Genomic DNA, 26144 nt, shown 5'->3' with positions numbered 1-26144 from the left:
CACATGGACTGCTGCAGTTCAAGAAGGTGGTTCACCACTACCTTCTCAAGGGCAATTAGGGATGGGCAATAAATGCTGGCCTAGCCAGTGAAGTCCACATCCTGTGAAAGAATTTTTAAAAAGTCCATTATTTGAGCACTGTCAATACAAACTTATAATACAATACAAACATACTCAGAAGTATAAATAAAGAAAACTAAACTAAAAACACAGACAATCTTAATCTCCCTCTGCCCTCAAGAAGGCCCCACTTGCACATTAAGTTGCTCCAATCACATAGGTTATTGGAGCTGTGTGGAGCTGGCTCTATTTAAGTACATAGCTTAGGACCAACATGGAAGTCAATCTGGAAGTGGTTGGGCCAGGAAAAGTTAGTGCTGGTTAGAACCTGCAGCAACTCCCAGCCAGTAGTAATTTTTCCCAATTTAGATGCCATTGGATTGGCACCAAGGTCAGTATGAATTACCAGGAAAAGTTAGAGCCAGCTGAAAGGAAAGCAGTATTCAGCCAGTACTAGCTTTTCCAAGCTATCAGATGTTGTTGGACTGGCATCTCCATCAATCCGAAATGCTGCCTTCCGTTTAAGTGACTGCAGCCCCTCCAGGATACATGCAGGCTGGCACTCAGCTTCCTAGGCGAGTAGCTCCAGATGAAAGCAGGGCCTTAAAAAGTCAGATTTCCATAAGAGGAAAAGGGAGTGATTCAGTTTACGCTCTTGTAGGAAATAATATTTTTCAACTTGTACATGCAAAAGAGTACTTTGTACTGAAAGCACTCTCCCCTGGGCTTCGTTTCACCTTCAAAGATTGACAGAATAAATACATAGTTACTTAAAGTAAGAAAGTAAATCAAGGGTTTATTGAAATTATTTGCAAATTTGATAAAATTAGGCTAAAACTTCTCTTTTTAAACTCTACCATCATTTTGAAAACAGTGTCTTTCAGGAAGTAAGGATCAAGGAACCTGACTGTAAAATTGCACTTGCATCACTGCAGTCATTTAAAAAAATCTGTAAAATGAGTAAAATATCATAGCCACATCCCAAAAAGATAGCTCACCATGTGCTGGATTACAATTCTCCATACCCAACCATTCGCCTTTGAAATTGAAGGCACAGTGAATCCCATCTTTACAATCCAGCTCATCACCTGGCCATAACTAGAAAGTTCAGAAGCAAACCATGCCTGTTTTTTGATATTTTTGCAAGCACGACTTTTCTGAGCTGGTGGACTTGTTTCTTCCAGGCAAATATTTGGACACGCACTCAACTGCCACAGTGAAGTGTGCAGGTGTGTGTCAGCGGAGAGATGATAAACAGCTTCAAATGAGGCTGACTGGACAACTCACGAGCAATGAAGTCATGAGTGAGTTATGATCTACCTTACAAGCAGAAACCATTTATCATTATTTCCCTGCTGGCTATGACATATTCTATATATACACATTTTTTTTGGTTTTAAAAATAATAATTCTTAATGATAAGATGGCATAGAAATGCAAAGGAAAGGGAACAGTTTCTATGCCACATATATGGTACACTAAAATCCCCAATAAGATTACCTAACAATTTATATTTTTAAAAAATTCATTCATGGGATGTGGACGTCGCTGGCCAGGCCAGCATTTATTGCCCATCCCTAATTGCCCTTGAGAAGGTGGTGATGAGCAGCCTTCTTGAACCGCTGCAGTCCATGTGAGGTAGGTATACCCACAGTGCTGTTAGGAAGGGAGTTCCAGGATTTTGACCCAGGGACAGTGAAGGAATGGCGATATAGTTCAAAGTCAGGATGATGTGTGACTTGGAGGGGAACTTGGTGGTGTTCCCATACATTTGCTGCTCTTGTCCTTCTACTTGGTAGAGGTCGCGGGTTTGGAAGGTGCTGTCTCAGGAGCCTTGGTGCATTGCTGCAGTGCATCTTATAGATAGTACACACATCTGCCACTGTGCATCGGTGGTGGAGGGAGTGAATGTTTGTGGATGGGGTGCCAATCAAGCGGGCTGCTTTGTCCTGGATGGTGTCGAGCTTCTTGAGTGTTGTTGGAGCTGCACCCATCCAGGCAAGTGAAGAGTATTCCATCACACTCCTGACTTGTGCCTGGACAGGCATTGGGGAGTCAGCAGGCAAGTTACTTGCCGCAGGATTCCTAGCCTCTGACCTGCTATTGTAGCCACGGTATTTATACGGCTCCTCCAGTTCAGTTTCTGGTCAATGGTAGCCCCTAGGATGTTGATAGTGAGGGATTCAGCGATGGTAATACCCTTGAATGTCAAGGGGCGATGGTCTAATTCTCTCTTGTTGGTGAATGGTCATTGCCTGGCACTTGGGTGGTGCGAATGTTACTTGCCACTTATCAGTCCAAACATGGATATTGTCCAGGTCTTGCTGCATTTCTACACTGACTGCTTCAGTACCTGAGGAGTTACGAATGGTGCCGAACATTGTGAAATCATCAGCGAACATCCCCACTTTTGACCTTATGACTGAAGGAAGGTCATTACTGAAGCAGCTGAAGATGGTTGGGCCTTGGACACCACCGAGGAACTCCTGCAGTGATGTCCTGAAGCTCAGATGATTGACCTCCAACAACCACAACCATCTTCTTTTGCGCCAGGTATGACTCCAACCAGTGGAGAGTTTTCCCCCTGATTCCCATTGACTTCAGTTTTGCTAGGGCTCCTTAATGCCATACTCAGTCAAATGCTGCGTTGATGTCAAGGGAAGTCACTCTCACCTCACCTCTTGAGTTCAGCTCTTTTGTCCATGTTTGAATCAGGCTGTGATGGGAGCAGAGTGGCCCTGGCAGAACCCAAACTGAGTGTCACTGAGAAGGTTATTGCTAAGCCAGTGCCGCTGCCTGGCACTGTTGATGACACCTTGCATCACTTTACTGATGATTGAGAGTAGGAGCGGTAATTGGCCGGGTTGGATTTGTCCTGCTTTTTGTGGACAGGACATAGCTGGCCAATTGTTCACATTGCCCAACATACATAAACACATAAAAACAAGAAATGCTGGAATCACTCAGCAGGTCTGGCAGCATCTGTGGAAAGAGAAGCAGAGTTAACGTTTCGGGTCAGTGACCCTTCTTCGGAAGTGACCCGAAACGTTAACTCTGCTTCTCTTTCCACAGATGCTGCCAGACCTGCTGAGTGATTCCAGCATTTCTTGTTTTTATTTCAGATTTCCAGCATCCGCAGTATTTTGCTTTTACATAAACACATATTCGCTAATGGTGAAAAAGTTTTAAAAACTTAAAGATGTTTGACGTTATATGCTAAAACAAAATATATGAAGAGCTGTAAAGTAATTCAGTCAAGAAACTCTCCAATTGCATAGAATACAAAAGGTAATAAAAAGGTATGATATCCTTGTCAAAGGAGCTACAGTAGAAAACTGAGTGGGAATCTGCTTGGTACATCAGAATTTCATAATGCCATACATATCATAAATGTCTCAAATTTTAAACCGGAGGTACATTTGGTAAAGCCAGAATTTGATAGGGCGGTCTTACTACGAGTAATTTTCCAATGGATAAACAAAACAGATAATAGCTGGTGACAGCTTTTACCAGAATTATTTTCTCCTAAGTGTGGTAAGACATATCATCACTTTTTTCACGAGTAGTATAAGAATAGCTTATCATTCAACACCTTTCATGTCGAAAAATGTCCCAAGGTGCTTTACAGAGGCACATGGAAAAATGGACACTCCCAGAAATGTTGGGGAACATCTTGAAAAAAAAAACAAAAAAAAACAATGGGCCGAAGGGCCTGTTTCAGTGCTGTATCTCTCTATGACTCTGTAGGGTCTAGTGAGAAGGACGAACTGTATGAAATCAGTATTAGTAGGGAAATGGTGTTAGGGAAATTGATGGGATTGAAAGCCGATAAATCCCCAGGGCCTGATAATCGACATCCCAGAGTACTTAAGGAAGTGGCCCTAGAAATAGTAGATGCATTGCTGGTCATTTTTCAAAATTCTATAGACTCTGGAACAGTTCCAACAGATTGGAGGGTAGCTAATGTAACCCCACTATTTAAAAAAGGAGGCAGAGAGAGAACAGGGAATTATAGACCAGTTAGCCTGACATCAGTAGTGGGGAAAATGCTAGAGTCCATTATAAAAGATGTAATAGCACAGCACTTGGAAAACAATGACATGATCGGACAAAGTCAGCATGGATTTACAAAAGGGAAATCATGCTCGACAAATCTACTGGAATATTTTGAGGATGTAACCAGTATAGGGAGAACCAGTGGATGTGGTGTATTTGGACTTTCAGAAGGCTTTTAATAAGGTCCTACATAAGAGATTAGCGTGCAAAATTCAAGTACATGGGATTGGTGGGTAAGGTACTGACATGGATAGAGAATTAGCTGGCAGACAAGAAACAAAGAGTAGGAATAAACAGTTCTTTTTCCAAGTGGCAGGCAGTGACTAGTGGGGTACCGCAGGGATCAGTGCTGGGACCCCAGCTATTCATAATATATATTAATGATATAGATGAGGGAATTAAATGTAATATATCCAAGTTTGCAGATGACACAAAGCTGGGTGGGGGTGAGAGTGTAAGCTGTGAGGAGGATGCAGAGAAGCTCCAGTGTGATTTGGACAGGTTGAGTAAGTGGGCAAATACATGGCAGTTACAGTATGTGGATAAATGTGAAGTTATCCACTTCGATGGCAAAAACAGAAAGGCAGATTATCTGAATGACGGTAGATTGGGAAAGGGGGAGGTGCAGCGAGACCTGGGTGTCCTTGTGCACCAGTCGCTGAAAGTAAGCATGCAGGTACAGCAGACAGTTAAGAAGGCAAATGGTATGTTGGCCTCCATAGCGTGAGGATTTGAGTACAGGAGCAAGGATGTCTTGCTGCAATTATACAAGGCTTTGGTGAGACCACATCTGGAGTATTGTGTGCAGTTTTGGTCTCCTTATCTGAGGAAGGATGTTCTTGCTATGGAGGGAGTGCAGCAAAGGTTCAACAGACTGATTCCTGGGATGGCAAGACTGACGTATGAAGAAAGATTGGGTTAATTAGGCTTGTATTCGCTAGAGTTTAGAAGACTGAGAGGGCATCTCATAGAAACCTACAAAATTCCAACAGGACTGGACAGACTAGACGCAGGAACAATGTTCCCGAAGGCGGGGCAGTCCAGGACCAGGGGTCACACTCTAAGGATAAGGGGTAAGCCATTTAGGACTGAGATGAGGAGTGGTGAACCTTTGGAATTCTCTACCACAGAAAGCACTTGAGGCCAAATCATTAAATATATTCAAGAAAGAGTTAGATATAGTTCTTAGAGCTAAAGGAATCAAGGGATATGGGGAGAAAGCGGGAACAGGGTACTGAGTTTGGACGATCAGCCATGATCGTATTGAATGGCGGTGCAGGCTCGAAGGGCCAAAGGGCCTACTCCTGCTCCTATTTTCTATGTACAGAAAAATTGGAACTTCAACACAACTTCTAAGTAAACTGTGAAAGTAGGAACAAAGTGACACAGTTTCAAACTATTAAACGGCAAATTGAGAGCTCATATCAACAGACAGTGATCAATGGACCTCTGGGTAGAATCATGGAAATATTTAAGAAAGAATTAGATATTGCAAAGGGGTGAACATTGAGTCTTTCTGCATGAGCCAAGATAGGCCAAATGATTTTGCTGGTCTGTATCTACCATGTGACCTAAGCGCCAGCTAGACACCAGGTAATAAAATGCATATTTTGTTTTCTAAAACGTAGACATTAAGAATATTGTCGACCAGAAACTAGCATCTTTGCTACCTGATGTCCAGATGCCTCGGAAACCTATTTTTAAAAATGCTGTCTTTTGGTAGGAGCCTTTTCACTTCACTAAGTTCTCATGTAATATGGAAAAATAAGTCCAGTATTAATCACACCACAGACAGACAGCACTCAGGTCCACTTCTGTAATCAATGGCAAGATTAGTTTACTGTCTCAATTAGAGTACAAAGGTGCTTCCCTACAGAGATGAAGGAGCGTCACAGGGAGATTCAACACAGGCCGGATTTGTACAACCCCAAGCATCAGCTAGGAGCAGGTTCTTTACTACAATTCTTGAACCGAAGAATAAAGCCAAGTTGGAAGGAGGAAGGGAAAAATATATAGCCAGAGGCATCCGTATGGTTTCATCAAAACTTTTTAATGGCCAAATATGAAAGGAACACAACTAACTGCAAGTTTTTCACATATTAGCAATAATGGATTGTAATGCGTTAATGGTAGGAGTATGCAACCCTTAAGTGCTTTGTAGCTAGAACATACATGACCAAGTGGCAAAGAGCAAAACCAATAAGAGACCCGTACATAGTTATACATTAGCAGCTGATTACCTATTGTTTACTCATGTCCTGAAAGTAATTTGTCCTCCCTCGCTTGATTCCGAAATGATGTGTCAAGATAATTTGAACAGATTGATCACAGATGAAGAAATTGTCCATAACGCTTGCAATATCAGAGATACAACTAGAGGCCAGATGGAAACTGTGTTGAACGAAAATGGAAACTAGGAACAAAGGAGACTGCAATTTTGACAACAGCATATTTAGCACCTTTCTCAGCTTTGGAAGGGATAAATACAAGATACAGAATGTTAAATCACAATAAAGTCATTGTCGCTTGCTTCTGACTTCTGGCTGAGACCCTGAAGAGAGTAAAATGTAACGGGAGGTATTGATCTTTACTTCTTTTAATTTCTATCTTCATTTCATCACTGGCTAGCTAATAAAACTGTTCTTCAAACTAAGGACTTGCACAATGGAAAAAGCCAAAAAGCCCCATATTTACATTTCTTCTACATATAGGCAATTTTTAAGGCAGCCCTCTTTAAAAAAAAAGTTCCATTATCTGTACTTAGCTTTTTTTTTATTCTACCAACAGGAATAGATATCAAGCGACAGGTGATCTGCGCACTTGGGATGCTAAAATACTCCCTTTGTTTCAGGTTGCTGTCTTTGTGACCAGCAAAGGTAAGTGATGTTCAACTCCAGAAAACTGGTTATGGAAGGATAATGCTGGAGCCTATATTTACTCAGTTTCACATTTATTGTGCAGAATAAAATGATTACAAACATGTAGCTCCTCACTCAAACTCCTCCTCAGTCTCTGAATGTCTGCTTATAAGTGCTCAACTAAGACCCCAATTAACACCCTTCACCTGCATATAATCAAACCATTGATACACAATTAACAGATTAACAAGTGATGTCCAGCACTACTAAATTTTTTTTTTAAAATGCATTACATGCAAAACCACTTTTCTCTCCCAGAATTAAGTTTTTTTTTGTTCCTACTTGAATACTGGGTGGAAAACACAACTCCAGGGAGCTGCATCTTTAAATGAGATTTTGGATTGCTATGCTAGCTTTCTTTTGCAGTGATGAGACAACAGGTACACATGCATAATGCTTTCTCCCTTGGAACTCAGAAGGAAAAAAAAATACCGCAATTCTCAAGTTTCTGTTTGACTACAAAAAGATTCTGGGTGATGCTGGTAAATGCATGTTGTCTTTTAAATTGCTGCAGAAGTTCATAGGTAGGTCAGAGAAGTCGTGGGTGAGGACAGCCTGGAGGTGGTGCTGTGCTGTATTCATGGTTGTGTAAAGGTAGTGAAAAGGCTTTCCGAGTGCTGTAAATTCTGTGCTTGGAATTTATCGGTTTAGTTTGTCTTTTATTCATCGCAAGTTACTTTCTCCTTAGAACCAGCACTATTTCCTGGCCAAAATGATAGACAGCATGAAGAAATGCTGGAAAATATGCCAATTGGGCTTGCTTTTCAATTCTCTCTCTAGTTGAGGAAGTGCTGAGAAGAGGTCCTGTGATGAGCAACTCAGGACTACAAAACCTTTAGAAACTGTTCTCAGACTTATTTAATAAGACGACTTGCCAATGTAAAAATAAAGTGAGTTCATTAAAAGCAGCAAAACTGGGGAGGAGACACTCAAGAGGATTCCAATTGACTTACAGAAGCCCCAGTGTCTCTCGATCTCTATATTGGTGAACACAGGACTTCAAGGGGGAAGACAGCTTGACTTCCAAAGTTTAGAATTTCTTATAGATCTTTGTGCCATTTACAACCATTTTCCCATCTCTGCTCAATGGCTTTTTAACCTGCCTCGGGTGCATGAAATAATTACAATGACTTGCAGGCTTACAAAATCTGAGTACGCTGATGTGAAAGCAAAATTGAAATGTATTTGAACTTTTTTCTGCACTAAATTAGGTCATATATTGTTTGTGGCAGACATTGGAAAACTTCAGAAATAATTATTCCTAGATGAAGAAAAAAATTAACATAAAACTAGCCAACAGCATGTAGGCTACATGAGTAGACTGGAGCAGCCATTTATCCTTTTTTGGTGACTTGATTCAAACTAGTTGACAATTAATCAAAGATGATCAACTCCATAAAAACAGGGCGAGAGTATGTATGTTTCACATGGCGTCAAATGCATCATTTCACCTGAGACATTTCCAAAAAAACACAGCACTACAAGACACAGTGCATTCCCTTCTGCTGTTCACATTTCCAGGAGCAGGACATGCTTTCAATACTTTGCTTTTTCATAACAGAATTATTGAATACAGCACAAAAAAAAACTAACCAAGTGTTAGCCATCTACCCTACAAATCTGAGACAAACTTGTGGTTTGTTTGCAAGATATCTCTGGAAATTTATCATGAGTTTACGCAATGTTAAGGATGGCTTCATTCCATCAAACAATGCATACATTTAAAAACTACAACAAAGACCATTTACAAGCTTCTTGTACCAAGATACTAAGCCGCATCACAGCTGCATGAGGGGGTTTGTGACATTTTCATAATCATAAGATCCAATCGATAAATTTATTTTAATATACTAAACAAAGTGGCTTCAAGATTATAATAGTATGATTTGGGATTATGAGGAAGAAGTAGGCACAATTCTGCAAATGATCTATTTCTCACAATAAGAAAAACTGTATCCTTAAGTTAGTTGCCTATAAAAAAATATAAACTATTAAATTGTATCAGTCGGCTCATAGAGTAGCATGTTAGTACACTAAAACACCTTCCCATCGAGTGACAGAACTTAGGTTCCGGTAGGATTTTTTTTCTTGAACAGCACTCCTGATCTTCACTATAACTGCCTGATAAGCTGGATGAATGTCCCCAAAAGAATCATGGAGATGAGATGCGGTGGAATAGGAGAAGGGAAAAATAGTGCTCATCCTCCAAGAAAAATTGTTAGATGAGGTGAGCACAGCTCCATAAAAGTGAAAATAATTCTCAAAGTCAAGTCAGACATCAGCTTCCAACTCATGAACTCATTAGCCACGTTCGTGTTCAGTCTCGTCTGTCCTCATCCGAATCACTGATGACTGCTCAAAAAGCAGCAGTGGTGTTCCAAAGGCTGGGAGAGCCTGCAACTTATTAAGCCTCGGCCTCTTGTCAAAGAAAGTACATATAGAGATGCCGAGAGAACATTGACTGCAGCTCCAACAGAGAGCTCCGTATACCCTTAGCCTTCATCTAAATGTGCTCCCTGACTTACAGTTTTGAACCGACTGGGGCTTTTAAAAAATGCAAAAGGGAGTGTAATTGGGAAACGTGAGTGTTGCCGTGCAATTATTTATGGTTTGTGTTTTATAATTTGCCATTTAAATAGAAAGTTGGAAAAAAAAATGCGCCCCAACAGGAACATACAATAATTCCAAAGTAACATTCTCTGAACGGTCCATCAAGACAGTTGATGCTACCTCCTTATAATCAAAAATCCCAAGTGCCTCATTTTCTGCTTTTGCAGACCTTCGCATTCAGTGCATCCACTGGGGTCAAATCTCACCAACTTCTTTCCTGTTCCACTTACTAAATCCACCATAACTGTTAAGTGTATATCAATTCTGTTTAATTATATGCAGGTGAAGGGCATTAATTGGGGTTTCACCTGAGCACACAAAAAGAGACACTATTGAAACTGTGGTGTGGTTGATTTAGGAGGTGTATGCTTGTAATGTTTCACACCGTAAATAAATGTAAGACTGAGTGAAGACTGGCTCCAGTACTATCCTTCACCAACTTACCTTACGGAGTAGAAAAACCTCCTCAAACTCTGCCCCGGATCAACAATCACTGCTCCACTTTACATTTCCTGACAGAATGTCTGTCCCCTTGACAGCAAGGCCCTTGCCATCCATGACCTATTGTGGATGACACTGCCATCGTGGTTTTGACCAAAACTTGGCTTATGGGTGGTGACATCATGTCCCTCACTGAAGCCTCGCCTTCGAGCTATACTTTCCACCACCTGCTCTAACCAAACCACCAAATTGTGGTGGAGTGGCTTTTATGCCTAAAACATACCCTGGTGTCTACCCCTGCCCCTCTGGCGCCTTATTCCATGCTTCTTGCCTCTCCTTTAAAATCCTTATTTGCCATCATCTTCAAACCAATTTTATCCCCGAAATATCCTTTCTCCTTTCTTCAGTCTCTGCATTGATAGCCTCCTCAACCTTGATGATTTCAAACTCCATCTTCTCACCTTGTTCTCTCTCTGATTTCATTGTTTCCCTGTCCTTCCTAAACCTCTCCTACCAATACTTACAGACACCTCCAGAATTTGTCATCCCCCAGGGCAATCATAGATAAAGCCATCTCCAACCAATTCCTTGTATCTATCATCAAACACATTGTCTTCTAACCCACTTTCTTCGACAACAGTCCCTGTACAAAAACTCACACTCAAATCACTTACAACTGCACTTTCAAACTCCTAACTACCTTGAGTTTGGCCTTACAATTTTCACAATAATTCTGCAGCTGTTGATTTGTTCAATTACTTCCCCTTTGTTGTCTTTGTACCCAGCAAAGCCTTTAATTTTTCCCACCTTGGTTATTCTGCTGTTCAGTCACCCATCTTTACTCCCATAAGTTGAAGAGCTACAAACTTGAGAGCAACTGGCAGATAACAGATCTAGCTAGACTACATCATGGAATATTGGGCATCATTCTCTTCTGTTAAACTGCCCAAAGCACACCAAGATGACTTAGAGCAAAGATAAACCCCACAGCTTTGTCTCCTTAAAACCTCCTCTTTGCCCCTCCACCCTCACGTCCAACAAGTATGAAGGGCTCATGGGTGTCTGTCATTATAACGGAGACCATCCATTCATCTGCTTATGCTGCTTTTCCCCACTCCCCTTTCACCTTGTGAACGAAGTTAAACTTCCCCGCCCCACCCCAGGCTTCCCGCTCGCTTAGCTCTGTACCTGTGCTCTTCTTTAGTTTTTCTCCTCATGCTCTCTTTGAATTCATCTTGTCCAAGGCCAACTTCTGTTTCCTTGATTACATTACCACTAAACTGCTCTTCCTGGCTCAGTGTTAGCCAATATTGGTTTCCTCTTTGGTACTGTCCCTTTTAAAACAACCACCATTACCATCTCTTCAAAAAAAAAACATCCACGCCTCTGTGCACACAAACTACCACTTATCCAACCTCCCATTCCTCTCCAAAGTCCTTGAACACTTTGCTGGCTGCCTAATTCATATCGATCTTTCCCAAAACTCCATGTTTGAATCGCTCCAATCAGCTTTCCTGTATTCTGCTATAGCAATGAAATTCCCTCGTCTATGTCACAAATGACACCTTTTGTAATTGCAATCAGTGCATTTTTCCTCTTTGATTTAGACCAGCCTTCTGCCAACATGATCTTCTGCCAACATCTTTCTTTTCCAGTTCAGTGCAACTGCCATCACTTGGTTCCACTCTTACCAATTCAGTCGTAGCCAAAGCATCTCCAGTAATGGCTTCTCTTCTCACACTGCATTGTTACCTCTACAGGCCCCCCCAGAGCTCAATCTATCCCTCCTCTTCCTCATCTGCCCCGACAACATTATCCAATTACATGTGGACAGCTTCCAAATACGCACTTATGAAATCCAATTTTACCTCTTCAACTCCTTAACTTCCTCTGTGCTGTAGGACGACTTGTTGGACACCCAGTCTTGAAAGAGCTGCAATTTTTTTTTTTAAGAGATACAGCACTGAAACAGGCCCTTCGGCCCACCAAGTCTGTGCCGACCATCAACCACCCATTTATACTAATCCTATACTAATTCCATATTCCTACCACATCCCCACCAGTCCCTATATTTCCCTACCACCTACCTATCCTAGGGCTAATTTATAATGGCCAATTTACCTATCAACCTGCAAGTCTTTGGCATGTGGGAGGAAACCAGAGCACCCGGAGGAAACCCACGCAGACACAGGGAGAATTTGCAAACTCCACACAGGCAGTAACCGGAATTGAACCCGGGTCACTGGAGCTGTGAGGCTGCGGTGCTAACCACTGCGCCACTGTGCCTATCTTCTAGATAAACATTGGGAAGATTGAAGCAACTGTCTTCTGCCCCTGTCACAAGCTCCACACCCTTGCCACTTATTCCATCCTTCTCCCTAGCCACTATCTCAGGTTGAATTCGACTCTTTGCAACCTCAGCGATCTACTTGACCCAGAGCTGTGCTTTCAGCCTCATATTCTTTCCATTACAAAAATTGTTGACTTCCATCTCTGTACTTTGTATTGGTTTTCATATTGGAGGAAGAGCACAAAATACCAGTGGTGCAAGGAAATCTAAATGTGTCAAAGTGAGGAACTTAGTCAATTCAATACTACTAAGAAAAAGATAATGCTGAAAATAATGGGACTTAAGATAGACAAATTCCCATGACCTGATGGTTTTCAACACAGGGTATTAAAAGAAATAGAAGAAATCGCAGATGTGTTAGTCATAATTTTCCAAAGCTCTTTTCTTGGCACGATGGATGGGGAACTGTCCATGGATGTTATATACATGGACTTAAAAGATTGCATTCTCATGGCACAGTAGGTAATTAGCAAAAATTAGCAATAATTAGAGTGTGTATGCAATTTTGAGTAACTTTGCGAAACAGATTGGTAATTCACAGGGAAGTCGGAGACCAAGGCTGAAAGGGTAAATTATAAGGATAGATTGCATAAGCTTGTTTTGTATTCCCTTAAGTTTAGAAGGTTAAGAGGTTGTTTAATCGAGGTGTTTAAAATATAACCTCCTCCAGACATACAAACCGCCGCCCACTTAAGAACTTTGCATTTTCCCAACTCTAGTTTCTTGTACATCCTCCCATCCCTTTGCCCCGCAACCACCCGCACCCCCCCGACCCACCCACCCACCCCATTGCCAGGTGTGCCTTCATGCATTTAGGCCACACTCTCTGGGATTCAATGTCTAAACCCCTCGGCTTCTTCTCCTTAAGCTGCGCCTGAAAATCCACCTATAAGACCAAGCTTTTGGTTACTTTTGCAAATCGCTCCCTCTTTTAGCTTACCATCCGTTTTTGTATAGTTATGCATCAATGAATGATCAGGACATTTTTCTCTGTTAAATACACTAAGTCAAAGCAAGTTATTGTTGTTGTAGCATTAAAAGAACTCATAAAGGCTAGCAATGCATTTAAAGTTATATTACTTACCATTTACTTCAGTACCAGTACAATTTCCAGTTAATTATTTTCTGAAGCAATACATAGAACTCCGAAGTCATTTTTTTGAAAATATAAAACAATCCCAAATACTCAACTTAGTCAAAACGTGTTCCAGTTCTTTGACATTTCCACAATATCAACCTCTGATATAATTAATTCCTTAAGTATTGAAAAATCTCAGTTTTCATAGAAGGCACAACTCCTACACATCTAGAAATATTATGGTAAATTTCACCCTCCTCATTCCTAATTTTCTTCCATGTTTCCTCGAGGCAGTGATTTATGCTGGGAGTATGGTTCCAGCAGGAAAGACAGGCTTCCAATATCTCATCCACATTGCTATTTGTCATATATGTACCTTAATGTAGGCTACCTGACTGTGGGGAGCAACGGTGGGCAATTGCAGGCCACTGTTCCCTCAGCAAAGAACAGGGAGCAATTTTAGTATATTTAAAGTAATGAACTTTAAGAAACGGAACAGAAAAACATTTACAGTATCAAAAGAATAAACTGAACTAGCTTTTACTTTCAATGCCAAAATGCTATGTCCTCAAACAATTAAAACAAGGGAACCAGACCAAAACTACTTTTCCTGGCATTACAACAGTTACTACACTTCAAAAATATATCATTGACTGTGAAGCATTGTGGAATATCCAGAGTTCGTGAAAGGCATTACATAAAGACGAGGTCGTTTTGTTTTCTTTTTACATGAGTAAACTTTACCTCATCATCATGGACCAGTTCCTTCTTTACCACTTTCATTGCATAAATACAATCATTTTTCTTCAAGCGTACAAGGAGAACTTTAGCATAGCTGCCACGTCCAATGACTCGTATAAGGTCAAAGTCTTGTAAACCTAGCACTGAAGAAATCTTGATTCCGTCAACACCATCAACCACTGGCTTGAGATCCTGGAACACAAATAAAAAAAATTACACAAATCAAGTATACTTGTTAGTTCAAGATCCCTATATACTTAAAAACAAAACATGAATTAATAGGATTAAGCAATATTAAGTACCTGGAGATATAATGATCCAGTCAAAGCACCGTACCACGATGATCAATGTGACTCCTGTTTGGGCAATACAGTTAATTGAACCACACAGCACAGGAGGCGGCCACCTGGCTCATCATGCCTGTGCTGGCTCTTTAAAAGCTATTCAATTAGTCTTACACCCCTGCTCTTTCCCCATAGCCATGAATATATGACTTGCTAGTCTTTTATGATGACTGAACCAGAGGGCTGAAGGCTTTATTTTGCTTTGGTAACCTGAGGGGCGATAATTAATCTTATAACCTCAAATCTGTAATATTCTAATTCTAATTCTAATCTACAATCAGTATTTGTTGTATTACGTCAGTGAACTAAATATATTTTTGACCGATAGTTATTTTGCACATGCCTCTACTGCATGATGATAGCAGACATCAGTCTCTGTTTATTACCTTCAACATCGCTTTCTGAAGACATAAATTAATGCAAAATAGCAAGATCAATTTCCTTACCAAGACCTTGTTCAACGAATTTTACTTAATATTTTGATTCATGTAACTTCTTGTAATTTTTGAACTCGCCCCATACTATACCATCCTTGTTTGGGAGAAAGGCGCGATACTTGCCTTGCAGATACTGCAACAGTTGCCTGTTATGCCACTAAGCAGCTGATCTAACATGAGGCAAGCTTCAGTATTGGGAATCAGTAAATTCTTTTCGCTCTCCCTGCAGGCAATAAAATGAATCCAAATTCATCCAATGATCTTCTGTCCTTGTTTGACGCTACATCGGCACCACCCTGATATTGATGTCACCAATTGGTCAACTAGAGTCAAATCTCAAAAACTTGTTACACTGAGGATCAGCCTGTTAAAGAGACCAGGAAGCTACCCTATTGGTATACGGAAATGGAAAACAACTTGACAGGGTAAAGAATTTAACTGTAACTGTATCTCTTTCACTTGAAAAATATTGTCTCCTCCCTTTAGAACTCTGTACCACTAACATGTCTCCAACTGATGGACAAGCTTATTGCCCATTCTGTGACCTCCAGGAAACTTAGATACACCTCTTCCAATTTCAAATTCATAACTGTTGGTTTGGCCAAGAACATGCCTTTTGCTGTGTTGGAAATCCAAGATGCAAATCCTCATATTACTATCCAATGATATCTAGGATTTTAAATTCCACCTATAAACAAATATAAATGCAGTATAACTTCGCTATAAAAGAACCCCTTCGGGACTAGCAGAAAAGATAGCTAAATTGTGGTGTTCACTCTAGTCAGGTTTAGCAATGTGCTGCATCAGAAAAATGAACAACCAACTTGAATTGAACGTTATCATTCTGTTAAAAAATTTATGCAGCATAGATTGCTTCATGTTATTTGTACTTTTCTCAAAGCACAGCCCCTCAGTTCCAGGTAATGACTGTGTGAAGCTTTGCACAGTTGCGAATGTCTTTCTGAACTTATCCAGTGAAGTGATAACTGATTCTATGCCTTCCACATCCTTGTCACTATAAATTTCCTCATCCTCTCCCCAACTCAATGCAACAAATTCAATAATGTCTTCATAGCTCATGGTTACTTGGTTTTCTTTGAAATCAATTTCCTGTCATTTTGTTTCTAAAATTTAGTGCATTGCATTCCTCTCTAACAGATGTAATTGTCTTCTTTTGACAAGTATCATCTATAGACCATCCAGAATTTTCCTTCATGATCCAGATTATTGCTGACATGAAGTTCTTATCAGAGTCAGAGACAATCTGTTACTAGCCAATTTCACACCTGTTGCCTCGTTGCAGTTTGTGTGCAGATGGTGAACTGTCTTAACAGGCAATAAATATATGCGGCATGTGGAATTAGCACTACAATAGGTTATCTTTCAATCAGCCTCAGCTTGAATTCCATCACTGTATCTGGGGTAGTTCTACTTAAGTGTTCAGTGTAGTGAGGCTGATTTCCACTGGGAAAAATTCTATGCTTGCTGTCAGGCTTGTTAAAACCTGGGGGTTTGTTACAGTGAAGTTATAATGTATCAACGTAGATACACGATTTCACTATAAATTAATTTCCTTACACTAATCAATAAAACAAAACAAAATATTACTGCAGTTCAAATCATATGGTGCAATTGCAGGAGTGCTACCGATCACGGTGTTGAGTCATCTGTTGCTAGCAGAATGAAAGCCACTCCTCCAACCTTTACCTGAATGCATTTTATAAAACATTGTTTCATAGGTGTAGCATAGTTTTGGATTCAAGCATGGTTCAAAACTATTTGTGTGCTTCCCTTCCAGTTTGAGACACTGGTATTTTACTGTCTTGTAATACGCGATAGCATATATGTTATCCTGCAATTGTGCACGGTAGTGTAGTGGTTATGTTATGAGACGAGCAATCCAGGTACCTAGACTACAAATTAAAAGAATTAATCAAATCCCACCATAGCAGATTGAGAATTTGAATTCAGCTTTTAAACATCTGTAAATAAAAAGCTGGTATCAGTAAAAGTGACCATGAAGTTGGTCATAAAAACTCAACTAGTTCAATTGATGTCCTTTAGGGAAGGAAACCTGCCCTCCTGACCTGGTCTGATCTATCTGACTCCAGTCCCACACCACCGTGGCAAACTAGTAACTGCCCTCAGAAGTGGCCTAGCAAGCCACTCGGTTGTTATCCAACCACTACAGAGAATGCTAACAGCTTTGTGGGAGCACCTTCATTCTCAATAGCTTTAACATAAATGGTCTGAAATCTACTCTGCAATTTACAAACTTGGTGTTCACAGGTAAAACATGAAATTGAGAACTTTTGCCTCCCCAATGTTCTTTGTTGTTGTTTCTCTGAGAATCATTTTTTTTTTATTCACTCATGGGATGTGGGTATCGCTGGCAAGGCCAGCATTTATTGCCCATCCCTAATTGCCCTTGAGAAGGTGGCATGAGCTGCCTTCTTGAAGCACTGCAGTCCTTGGGGCACAGGTGCACCCACAGTGCCGTTAGGAAGGAAGTTCCAGGATTTTGACCCAGCGACAGTGAAGGAACAGCGATATAGTTCCAAATCAGGATTGTGTGTGGCTTGGAGGGGAACTTGCAGGTGGTGGTGTTCCCATGCAACTGCAGCCCTTGTCCTTCTAGGTTGTAGAGGTCACAGGTTTGGAAGGTGCTATCAAAGGAGCCTTGGTGAGTAGCTGCAGTGCATCTTATAAATGGTACACACTGCTGCACTGAGCGTCAGAGAAAGGATTGAAGGTGGTGGATGGGGTGCCAATCAAGCAGGATGCTCTGTCCTGGATGGTGGCAAGCTTCTTGAGTGTTGTTGGAGCTGCACCCTACGAGGCAAGTGGACAGTATTCCATCACACTCCTGACTTGTGCCTTGAGATGGTGGACAGGCTTTGGGGAGTCAGGAGGCGAGTTACTCGCCGCAGAATTCCCAGCCTCTGACTTGCACTTGTAGCCACAGCATTTAAGTGGCTGGTCTAGTTCAGTTTCCGGTCAATGGTAACCCCCCCAGGATGTTGATGGTGGGGGATTCAGCGATGATAATGCCATTGAACATCAAGGGGAGATGGCTGAATTCTCTCTTGAGCTCGTCATTGCCTGGCACTTGTGTGGCACGAATGTTACTTGCCACTTATCAGCTCAAGCCTGGATATTGTCCAGGTCTTGCTGCATTTCTGCACTGACTGCTTCAGTATCTAAGGAGTTGCGAATGGTGCTGAACATTGCGCAATCATCAGCGAACATCCCCACTTCTGACCTTATGATGGAGGGAAGGTCATTGATGAAGCAGCTGAAGATGGCCTCGGATACTACCCTGAGGAACTCCTGCAGTGATGTCCTGGGACTGAAATGATTGACCTCCAGCAACCACAACCATCTTCTTTTATTCTAGTTATGACTCCAACCAGTGGACAGTTTTCCCCCCCCCGATTCCCATTGACTCCAGTTTTGCTAGGGCTCCTTGATGCCGTACTCGGTCAAATGCTGCTTTGCTGTCAAGGGTAGTCACATTCACCTCACCTCTGGAGTTCAGCTCTTTTGTCCATGTTTGGACCAAGGTTGTAATGAGGGAAGGAGATGAGTGGTCCTGGCGCAACCCAAACTGAGCATCAGTGAGCAGTTTATTGCCGAGCAAGTGCCACTTGATAGCACTGTTGACAACCCCTTCCATCACTCTGCTGATGATTAGGAGTAGACCGATAGGGCAGTAATTGGCAGGGTTGGATTTGTCCTTTTTGTGCATAGGCCATACCTGCCAGTGTTGTAGCTGTACTGGAACAGCTTGGCTAGGTGCGCGGCTAGTTCTGGAGCTCAAGTCATCAATACTATTGCTGGAATATTGTCAGGGCCATAGCCTTTGCAATATCCAATGGCTTCAGCTGTTTCTTGATGTTACGTGAGTAAATCAGATTGGCTGAAGACTGGCATCTGTGATGCTGGGGACCTCAGGAGGAGGCAGAGAAGGATCATCCACGGCACTTCTGACTGAAGATGAATGCAAATACTTCATCCTTGTCTTTTACACTGATGTGCTGGGCTCCCCCATCATAGAGGATGGTGATGATTGCGGAGCCTCCTCCTCCTGTCAGTTGTTTAATTGTCTGCCACCACTCAGGACTCGTCTCCCACCCAGAGTACATTCTATGCCCTTGCTACCCCGGTGGGACAGGACATCGCCAAGGATGGTGATGGTGGTGTCTGGGACATTATCTATATCAGTATGCGAGGCTGTTGCTTGACTAGTCTGTGGGACAGCTCTCTCCATTTTGGCACAAGCTCCAAGATGTTGCTAAGGAGGATGTTGCAGAGCCAACAGGGCAGGGTTTGTTGTTGTTGTTTCCAATGCCTAGGTCGATGTCACGTGGTCTGTCTGGTTTCATTCCTTTTTTTGGACTAGTAGTTAAATACAACTGAGTGGCTTGCTTGGCCATTTCAGAGAGCATTTAAGAGTCAACCACATTGCTGTGGGTCTGGAATCATATGTAGGCCAGACCAGGTAAGGACAGCAGATTTCCTTCCCTAAAAGACATTAGTGAACCAAATTGGTTTTTACAACAATCAACAATGGTTTCATGGTCACCATTAGACTACCTTTTAACTGCAGATTTGTTAATTGAATTCAAGTTTCACCATCTGCCATGGTGGGATTCGAACCCATGTTCCCAGAGCATTAGCCTGGACCTCTGAATTACTCATCCAGTGACATTACCACTGCACCACCACCTCCCCACAAACTGGCTCATGCTAGGTGACTGTTGTATAGGCACTCTCCCAGTCCATTCTCCATGGGTGAACCTGTAAGCATCATGAGCTACATCACCATGACAGTTTCACAGCTGAGCCCAATCCTGTCCCTGTCCAACACCCATACACAATCGAGCACTGGTAGCACTGATCAGGAGTTGGAACTGCAGGTGCTTTCCTTCCCCCTCCTCGGGTCAGGGGTGTTGAAGGCAGTTGCAGAATTGCAACTGTTGCCTTAGCTGAGATCAGCTAATTGAGCACATCTGATCTGCAAGTCTTAATTACCACACTAGACAGTGCATTAATCCGCTATCAGGGATTCCTTAACCTTTAAAAAAAAAAGTCTCTGACACAAACTCATCATACATCACTGCACATACAAAATCATGCATAAGTTTACTGAAAAACCTACCTCCGAGTCATCTGTGACCGTGTCTAATTTAGTCCGGCTATGTGGCAGGAATGGTACAACTGCAAAGGAAAGGAAACAAGAACTCAGATTAACTCACCTTACTGGATTTACATTTTGTTTGTGTTCCATTGAAGATAGTAGTGATTAAAAGAAAAAAAGCAATCTAGAAATCTGAAACAAAAATGGAAATTGTTGGAAATGCACAAGTCATTGAGAATGAAGGGTATAACACCCCTCTCACCAAAACATTAATCTGTTTTGTCCTTTTTAGAATAAAAAGAGAAAATGCTGGAAACGCTCATCTTGTCAGGCTGTATCTATGGAGACAGAAACAAAGTTTACGTTTCAGGTCGAGTTCCTTTCATCAGAGCTGAAAAAAGTACAGATGTACCAGTTTTTAAACAAGTACAGAAACAGGGAACAGGAGCAATGGAGGAAAGAACAAAACAGGTGGTCAAGATGGAAGGCAGGATGAGCATGCAAGGCAAAAGGGATCGTAATGGACAAGAAAGAAACAGAAGATTGGTTTAGAGAAGTTTATAAATAAAGATTGCAGAAACATTATCAACACCTCTGTCCAACAAAATGAGAGTGGTGGTGATGATTTGAAATTATTGAACTCAAGGTTGAGTCCAGAAGGTTGCAAAGTGCCTTATCGAAAGATGAGTGCTGTACCTCGAGCTTCCGTTCAACATCATTGGAACTGTACCAGTGCGATGACAAAGAGGTCAAAGTGGGAGTAGGGCATAGACCGTATCGTGAGCAATGAATACAGTATACTGAATTGAAAGAAGTAGTAAATTGCTGTTTCATCTGCCAAAAGTGTTTGTGGCCCTGGACGGTGGGAAAGAAAGTGAAGTGCAGGTGTTGCATTTCCTGCACTTGCATAGGAAAGTGCCATGGGAAGGGAAGCAGGTGTTGCTGATAATGGAAGAACGAACATGGATGTTGTGGAGGCAATAGTCCCTTCAGAATACTGAAAGGGGAGAGAAGATTTATTTGGTGGTGGCATCATCCTGGAGGTGGTGGAAATGGTGGAGGATAATCTGTGCCATGTCAACACTGGTGGTGTGGAAGGTGAGGATGAAGGGAGCCTTATTGTGGTTCAGGGAGGAAGGGGAAGGGGTTAGGGCAAAAGTGTAGAAAATGGAACGGGTGACGTCGAGTGCCCCATCAACCACAGTAGACGAGAATCCTCAGTTGAGGAAAAAGGAAAACATATCAGAAGCACTGGTGCGGAAGGCGGCATCGTCACAACAGATCCCACATATACAAACACTTAATGCTTGTTACAGCCTAATCCTCTCTCTTTTCTGCTCCACAACCACATGTCACGAGCTATGCTATTCGCATCAGTCTTAAACAATATAAAAACAGCTTACATGTCAAGTCCCAAGGTCAGCCTGCTTTCCTCAGTTAGCTCAGGACAGTACAGGTGGAATCTAACATTACTATTCGATAATGTTGTGTTTATTGTTGAGCCAAAATCTTATTTTTTTCCCTAAAAATGACTTCAGACAGTAACGACAAACTTAATCACCAATACAATGCACAGGAGGAATAGAAAGATTTGTTGTCAATTCCTCATGACGTACCCTCATTCAGACCCAAATGTTCTCAATCCAGTTTGAATAAACAATGTTCAGTGAACTGCAACACTATATCTTAAACACAGACTGAATTTAATGCTTGGCTAACTGAATTTAATGCTAGGCTACTATTACCTGTACCACATTTAGTTTTTGTGATTGCCAGAAGAAAAATTCAGGAACTTAATTTCAAGTCACCCATAAATACCATGCAACACATTATCACTGAAGTGCATTGCACCATTCTGGCACATGACCATCTGATACAAAATATAGTCTTCTAAACAACAGGGGTAAAAAAATTAGAAAACAGGAGCACCTGTAACAGTCTTCCTATCTGCTATGACAACGGTCAGAATATGGAGTTTCCACTAATTTATCCAGCAGTTGTGAATATTCCCCAAACCCCACTCCCAATGCCCAGCTTGATATTTTAATCTCTCACATACTCGCCTCAAAACAAATCTGTGCTGTGAAATCACCTGGGAGTGACTGAGTCTCCAGTGTCTGCTGTTACGTTTGTTCAGGTTGTTTAAGCCAGAAGGGTGCAGTCACAGCATAATTCTAATATGATATAATGGATTAATAGATTATTGCACTTGGCATTTGGGATTGAGAGCTAATTTAGTACTATGAGGACTTTCCAACTTACCAAAAAGTATTTTTAAAAATGCATCCCATTTTTCTTGACAGTAAATTAACTTCACAGTGATAATTCACATTAGAAAAAAAAAAGCACTTTGGTAGGAAACTTTTGGCAGAGGGTGCTTACATCAATCAGTATTTTCTCCTACCATTGAATTCACAGGAATGCAAAATTCATTCTGCCCTTGGCTAAATGCAGTCTCCCTGCTCTGTCAATCATTTATACATGAAAGAAACTTCAGGATATCTTCATAATTCATTCAGACATGTCAACATCATGAGGGCATTTAGTGGGAGCTCTACCAAGTGGAGTTGCAAACATCTGTCACAGAATACATTCAATATTGCCTCTCAATTCTTGAAAAAGAACATTAATTTTGCTAATTACCAATAACTGTATTATAGTTTGGAATGCACCACTGCCAATGTTTGTAGGTTGCCCATTAACTAGAAGCCCTGTAATACAAGCAAATTGTTCTACCATACAAATCATGATATCCAGACAATTATCACAGTAATTGTGCTGAGAAAGGAAGAGATGTAGGTGGGAGAGTTGGCATATGTGGAAGTATAGTTTACGGACAAGATGTTGGAGGAGAATAACTCCAGGAGAAAGATTTGTTTTGTTTTTTGAATGGGAATGCACTTATAAATCTAGCCACTACTTTAAAACATTAACTCCTTCAAAAAACAAACTCTTTCAGAATCACACAGTTTGCAACCAGTTTTAACAAATCAAGCATGAGTAACAGAAATGATTCAAATCTGTTTCACTGAAGTTAGCTGACTGCCCACAAGAGGTCACCAGAGGAGTATATCAATTATTTCTGACATGTACAGAAACTATCCTGCATTTGAAAAATAAAGCTGTCAAATCTGATTTTTTAAAATTGATAGCCATGTCATAGAATGCAGCCCAAAATGTTCTATTTAATGTGTCACTGTTCTCGTTAACCATCCTACACATTTCTATTAACAACTTTTGAGGAGGAAAAGGCGTTTTACTTTTTTAAAATCCTCTTAGGCTGCCATGTCTTACATTTTGCATACTTCCAAGGTCCCCTGTCAATACCAATCTCCAGTCAGCCAGTTGTGGGTGAAGAGAAACCCCAAAGCGAACCAACGTCATGTCTATTTTCTTTCCCTCAGCTCAGTACTGCGCCTGGTGATTCAGCTGAAATCATCAAATGGGGAGCAGCACATAAAAGACTTGCATTTATATAGCATTTTTCACAATCTCAGGTCGCTCCAAAGTGCTTTACTGCCAATTAAGTACTTTTGAAGTATAGTCATTGTGATAATGCGGCAGCCAATTTGTGCACAGTAAGCTCCCACAAACACCAATGTGATAATGACCAGATAACCTGTTTGTGTGATGCAAATTGAGGGGTAAATATTGCCCATGACACTGAGGATAACTCCTATGATCTTCTTCGAAATAGTGCCATGGGATCTTTTATGTCCACCTGAAAGTGCAGACAGGGCCTCAGTTTAACGGTACATATAAAAGATGGCATTTCTGGCAGTGCAGTACTCCCTCAGTACTGCATTGGTCTGTCAGCCTAGATTTCTGTGCTCAACCCAGAATTTTCTGACTCAGAGGTGAGATTTCTATGAACTGGACCCGGTTGACACGAAAGAGTAATGATGAAGGATGTGATTTCAACAATGCGGTCTCACCAGGCAACTTTTTCTGTTAACTTCAGTCATGATGAAATAATAGAGCAATTACTACTAATGCTACAGGTTATCACAAAGTTGTAAATCCTAACTAAGCTGAAACTAGGCTTATTCTTTTAGACCAATTCAATCTAATGGTCCCATAATTTTATTGTGCATCAGCTTTACTTAATAAGCAAAGGGGAACAGACTGGAAATACCTGAGAGGGGGCAGGAGGAGCAACAAAGGGAGATCGAAGTAAAGGGCTCCTGTACAGTTTAGTTCATGTATTAACAAAGCACACACATTGTTGTAGATTGTACAGTAATGTGTGAACATAAACTTAGTTGCTTTATTGGATACCATGATCTGTCACAAAATTTTAACACGTTAAACAAGACCTGATTGACTTCTAAATAATATTCTTCATGTTATACTAACAGGTTTTACTGTTTACTATTAAATGCAAATAATAGAGCACGGCAACAACAAAATCAGAGTGCAGAATACAATCAATAAAATGTGAAATTGAGATTGAACACACCACCCGCAATTGGGAATAGCAGAAACAAACCTGATCCTTTGGAACTGAAGCAGAAGGTCTGGCATCGACATGCACCTTCTCACTATGTAATATTTTGTAAACAAGATCATAGACAAGTGTAACTTCCCTTTTTAATTATCCACTCAGGTATATGCAGATTGAATTGTCTTTATTAATTGTTATTTCTACTCTGTACCTTCTCAGTAAATAATCTGGCAGAGATTAAAACGACACCTTGTGGGGGTTTTATGGGCTCAAATTTATAACAATGATGCAACTTTTTGGTACAATGTACTGTATTGCTCCAATATTTTGTGTCTTCATTCACAGTACAATAAGATTAACACAAAAAAATGTATCCAGCTTGTCAAAAACACACCTAGAACTATTTGGTCACAATGTGCAATAAACATTGGTGATGCTGATGCAAGTCATGAACATTGCAGTACAAAGTGAAGTATTTTTCCAAAACTCAGAAGTACTAGGATACACACAGAATAGATTTTTACAAGATATATAATGAACAAGATATTTTCAATAAAATAAAACACCTGCTTTTGTGAATTTTGTGCTCATCACGATAAGGGATGTTAAGAGTTGGCAAATGGAACACTTTCCAGCTTGGGCACCCAAAGTAAGCCTCGAGCATTACCAAGTACACCTCCTGCTGCTTGCCTCAGGCTCAACCACTGCGACATTAGCGCAACTTTTTTTTTTACTTTTGGCAGAGCACTATGTGTTTATTTCAAATACCAATGATTACTCATAAAGGCTTGTAAGTTAAAAACTTACTTCCATCGGGTTCTTCTGAAGGGATGTCAACTTCATCAGTCTTGTCGTCAAGTGGAGGTTCGGGGGAAGGCATGACCGGATCCTGACCATTAAAATAGGAAGCAGAGGAAAATTATTCATATGACAGAACAAACTGTTGATATATCTAATGTCCTAGTTAGGACTCCAGGTGGATGAGCAGCAAGGGATCATATAAGTTACACTCTTTGTTCCAAGCTATTAGCTGGCAGAAGATCAGTGTCACTGCACTACAGCTTAACAGTAGTAAAACAGAATAGATTTCCCAATAGTATTGTGCTAAAAATAAACTATCCCAATCTCTGTCATTAAGTCTTATTCTCAATGTCACCTGTCAAAAATACAAGTCAAATAGTTGTGGGACAAATAGGCAGCAACTTATGAAATACCCTCCAGTGGGGGAATCCAGAACAAGGGGGCATAACCTTAAAATTAGAGCTAGGCAGTTCAGGATTGATGTCAGGAAGCAAAGGGTAGTGGAAATCTGGAATGCTTTATCTCAAAAAGCTGTTGAGAACAGATCAACTGAAAATTTCAAAACTGCGGCTGATAGATTTTTGCTAGGCAAGTACATCAAGGTTCACAGAACCAAGACAGGTAACTGTAGTTGACATGTAGATCAGCCACGCTTATTGAAGGCAGAACAGGCTCAAGGGGGTGAAAAGCCTACTCCTGTTCCAATAAGTTCTGTCTTGATCAA

General features: G+C 41.0%; 1 protein-coding gene across 3 annotated transcripts in view; it reads right to left on the bottom strand.

Moving 5' to 3' along the window:
* The window catches only part of prkcz (protein kinase C, zeta), a 744042-nt gene that overhangs the window by 279154 nt on the left and 438744 nt on the right, over positions 1–26144 (bottom strand). For all 3 annotated transcript variants that reach the window (XM_068017159.1, XM_068017160.1, XM_068017161.1), the window contains 3 exons: positions 25427–25508; positions 20197–20255; positions 14258–14446 (listed from right to left, as the gene is read on the bottom strand). In XM_068017159.1, the coding sequence (XP_067873260.1) occupies positions 14258–14446; positions 20197–20255; positions 25427–25508 (330 nt within the window). The remainder of the gene's footprint in view (positions 1–14257; positions 14447–20196; positions 20256–25426; positions 25509–26144) is intronic.

This window comes from Heterodontus francisci, chromosome 37 (genome assembly GCF_036365525.1).
Source record: "Heterodontus francisci isolate sHetFra1 chromosome 37, sHetFra1.hap1, whole genome shotgun sequence".
In the NCBI taxonomy this organism is placed as follows: domain Eukaryota; kingdom Metazoa; phylum Chordata; class Chondrichthyes; order Heterodontiformes; family Heterodontidae; genus Heterodontus; species Heterodontus francisci.
This window is presented reverse-complemented; position numbering and strand designations above follow the sequence as displayed.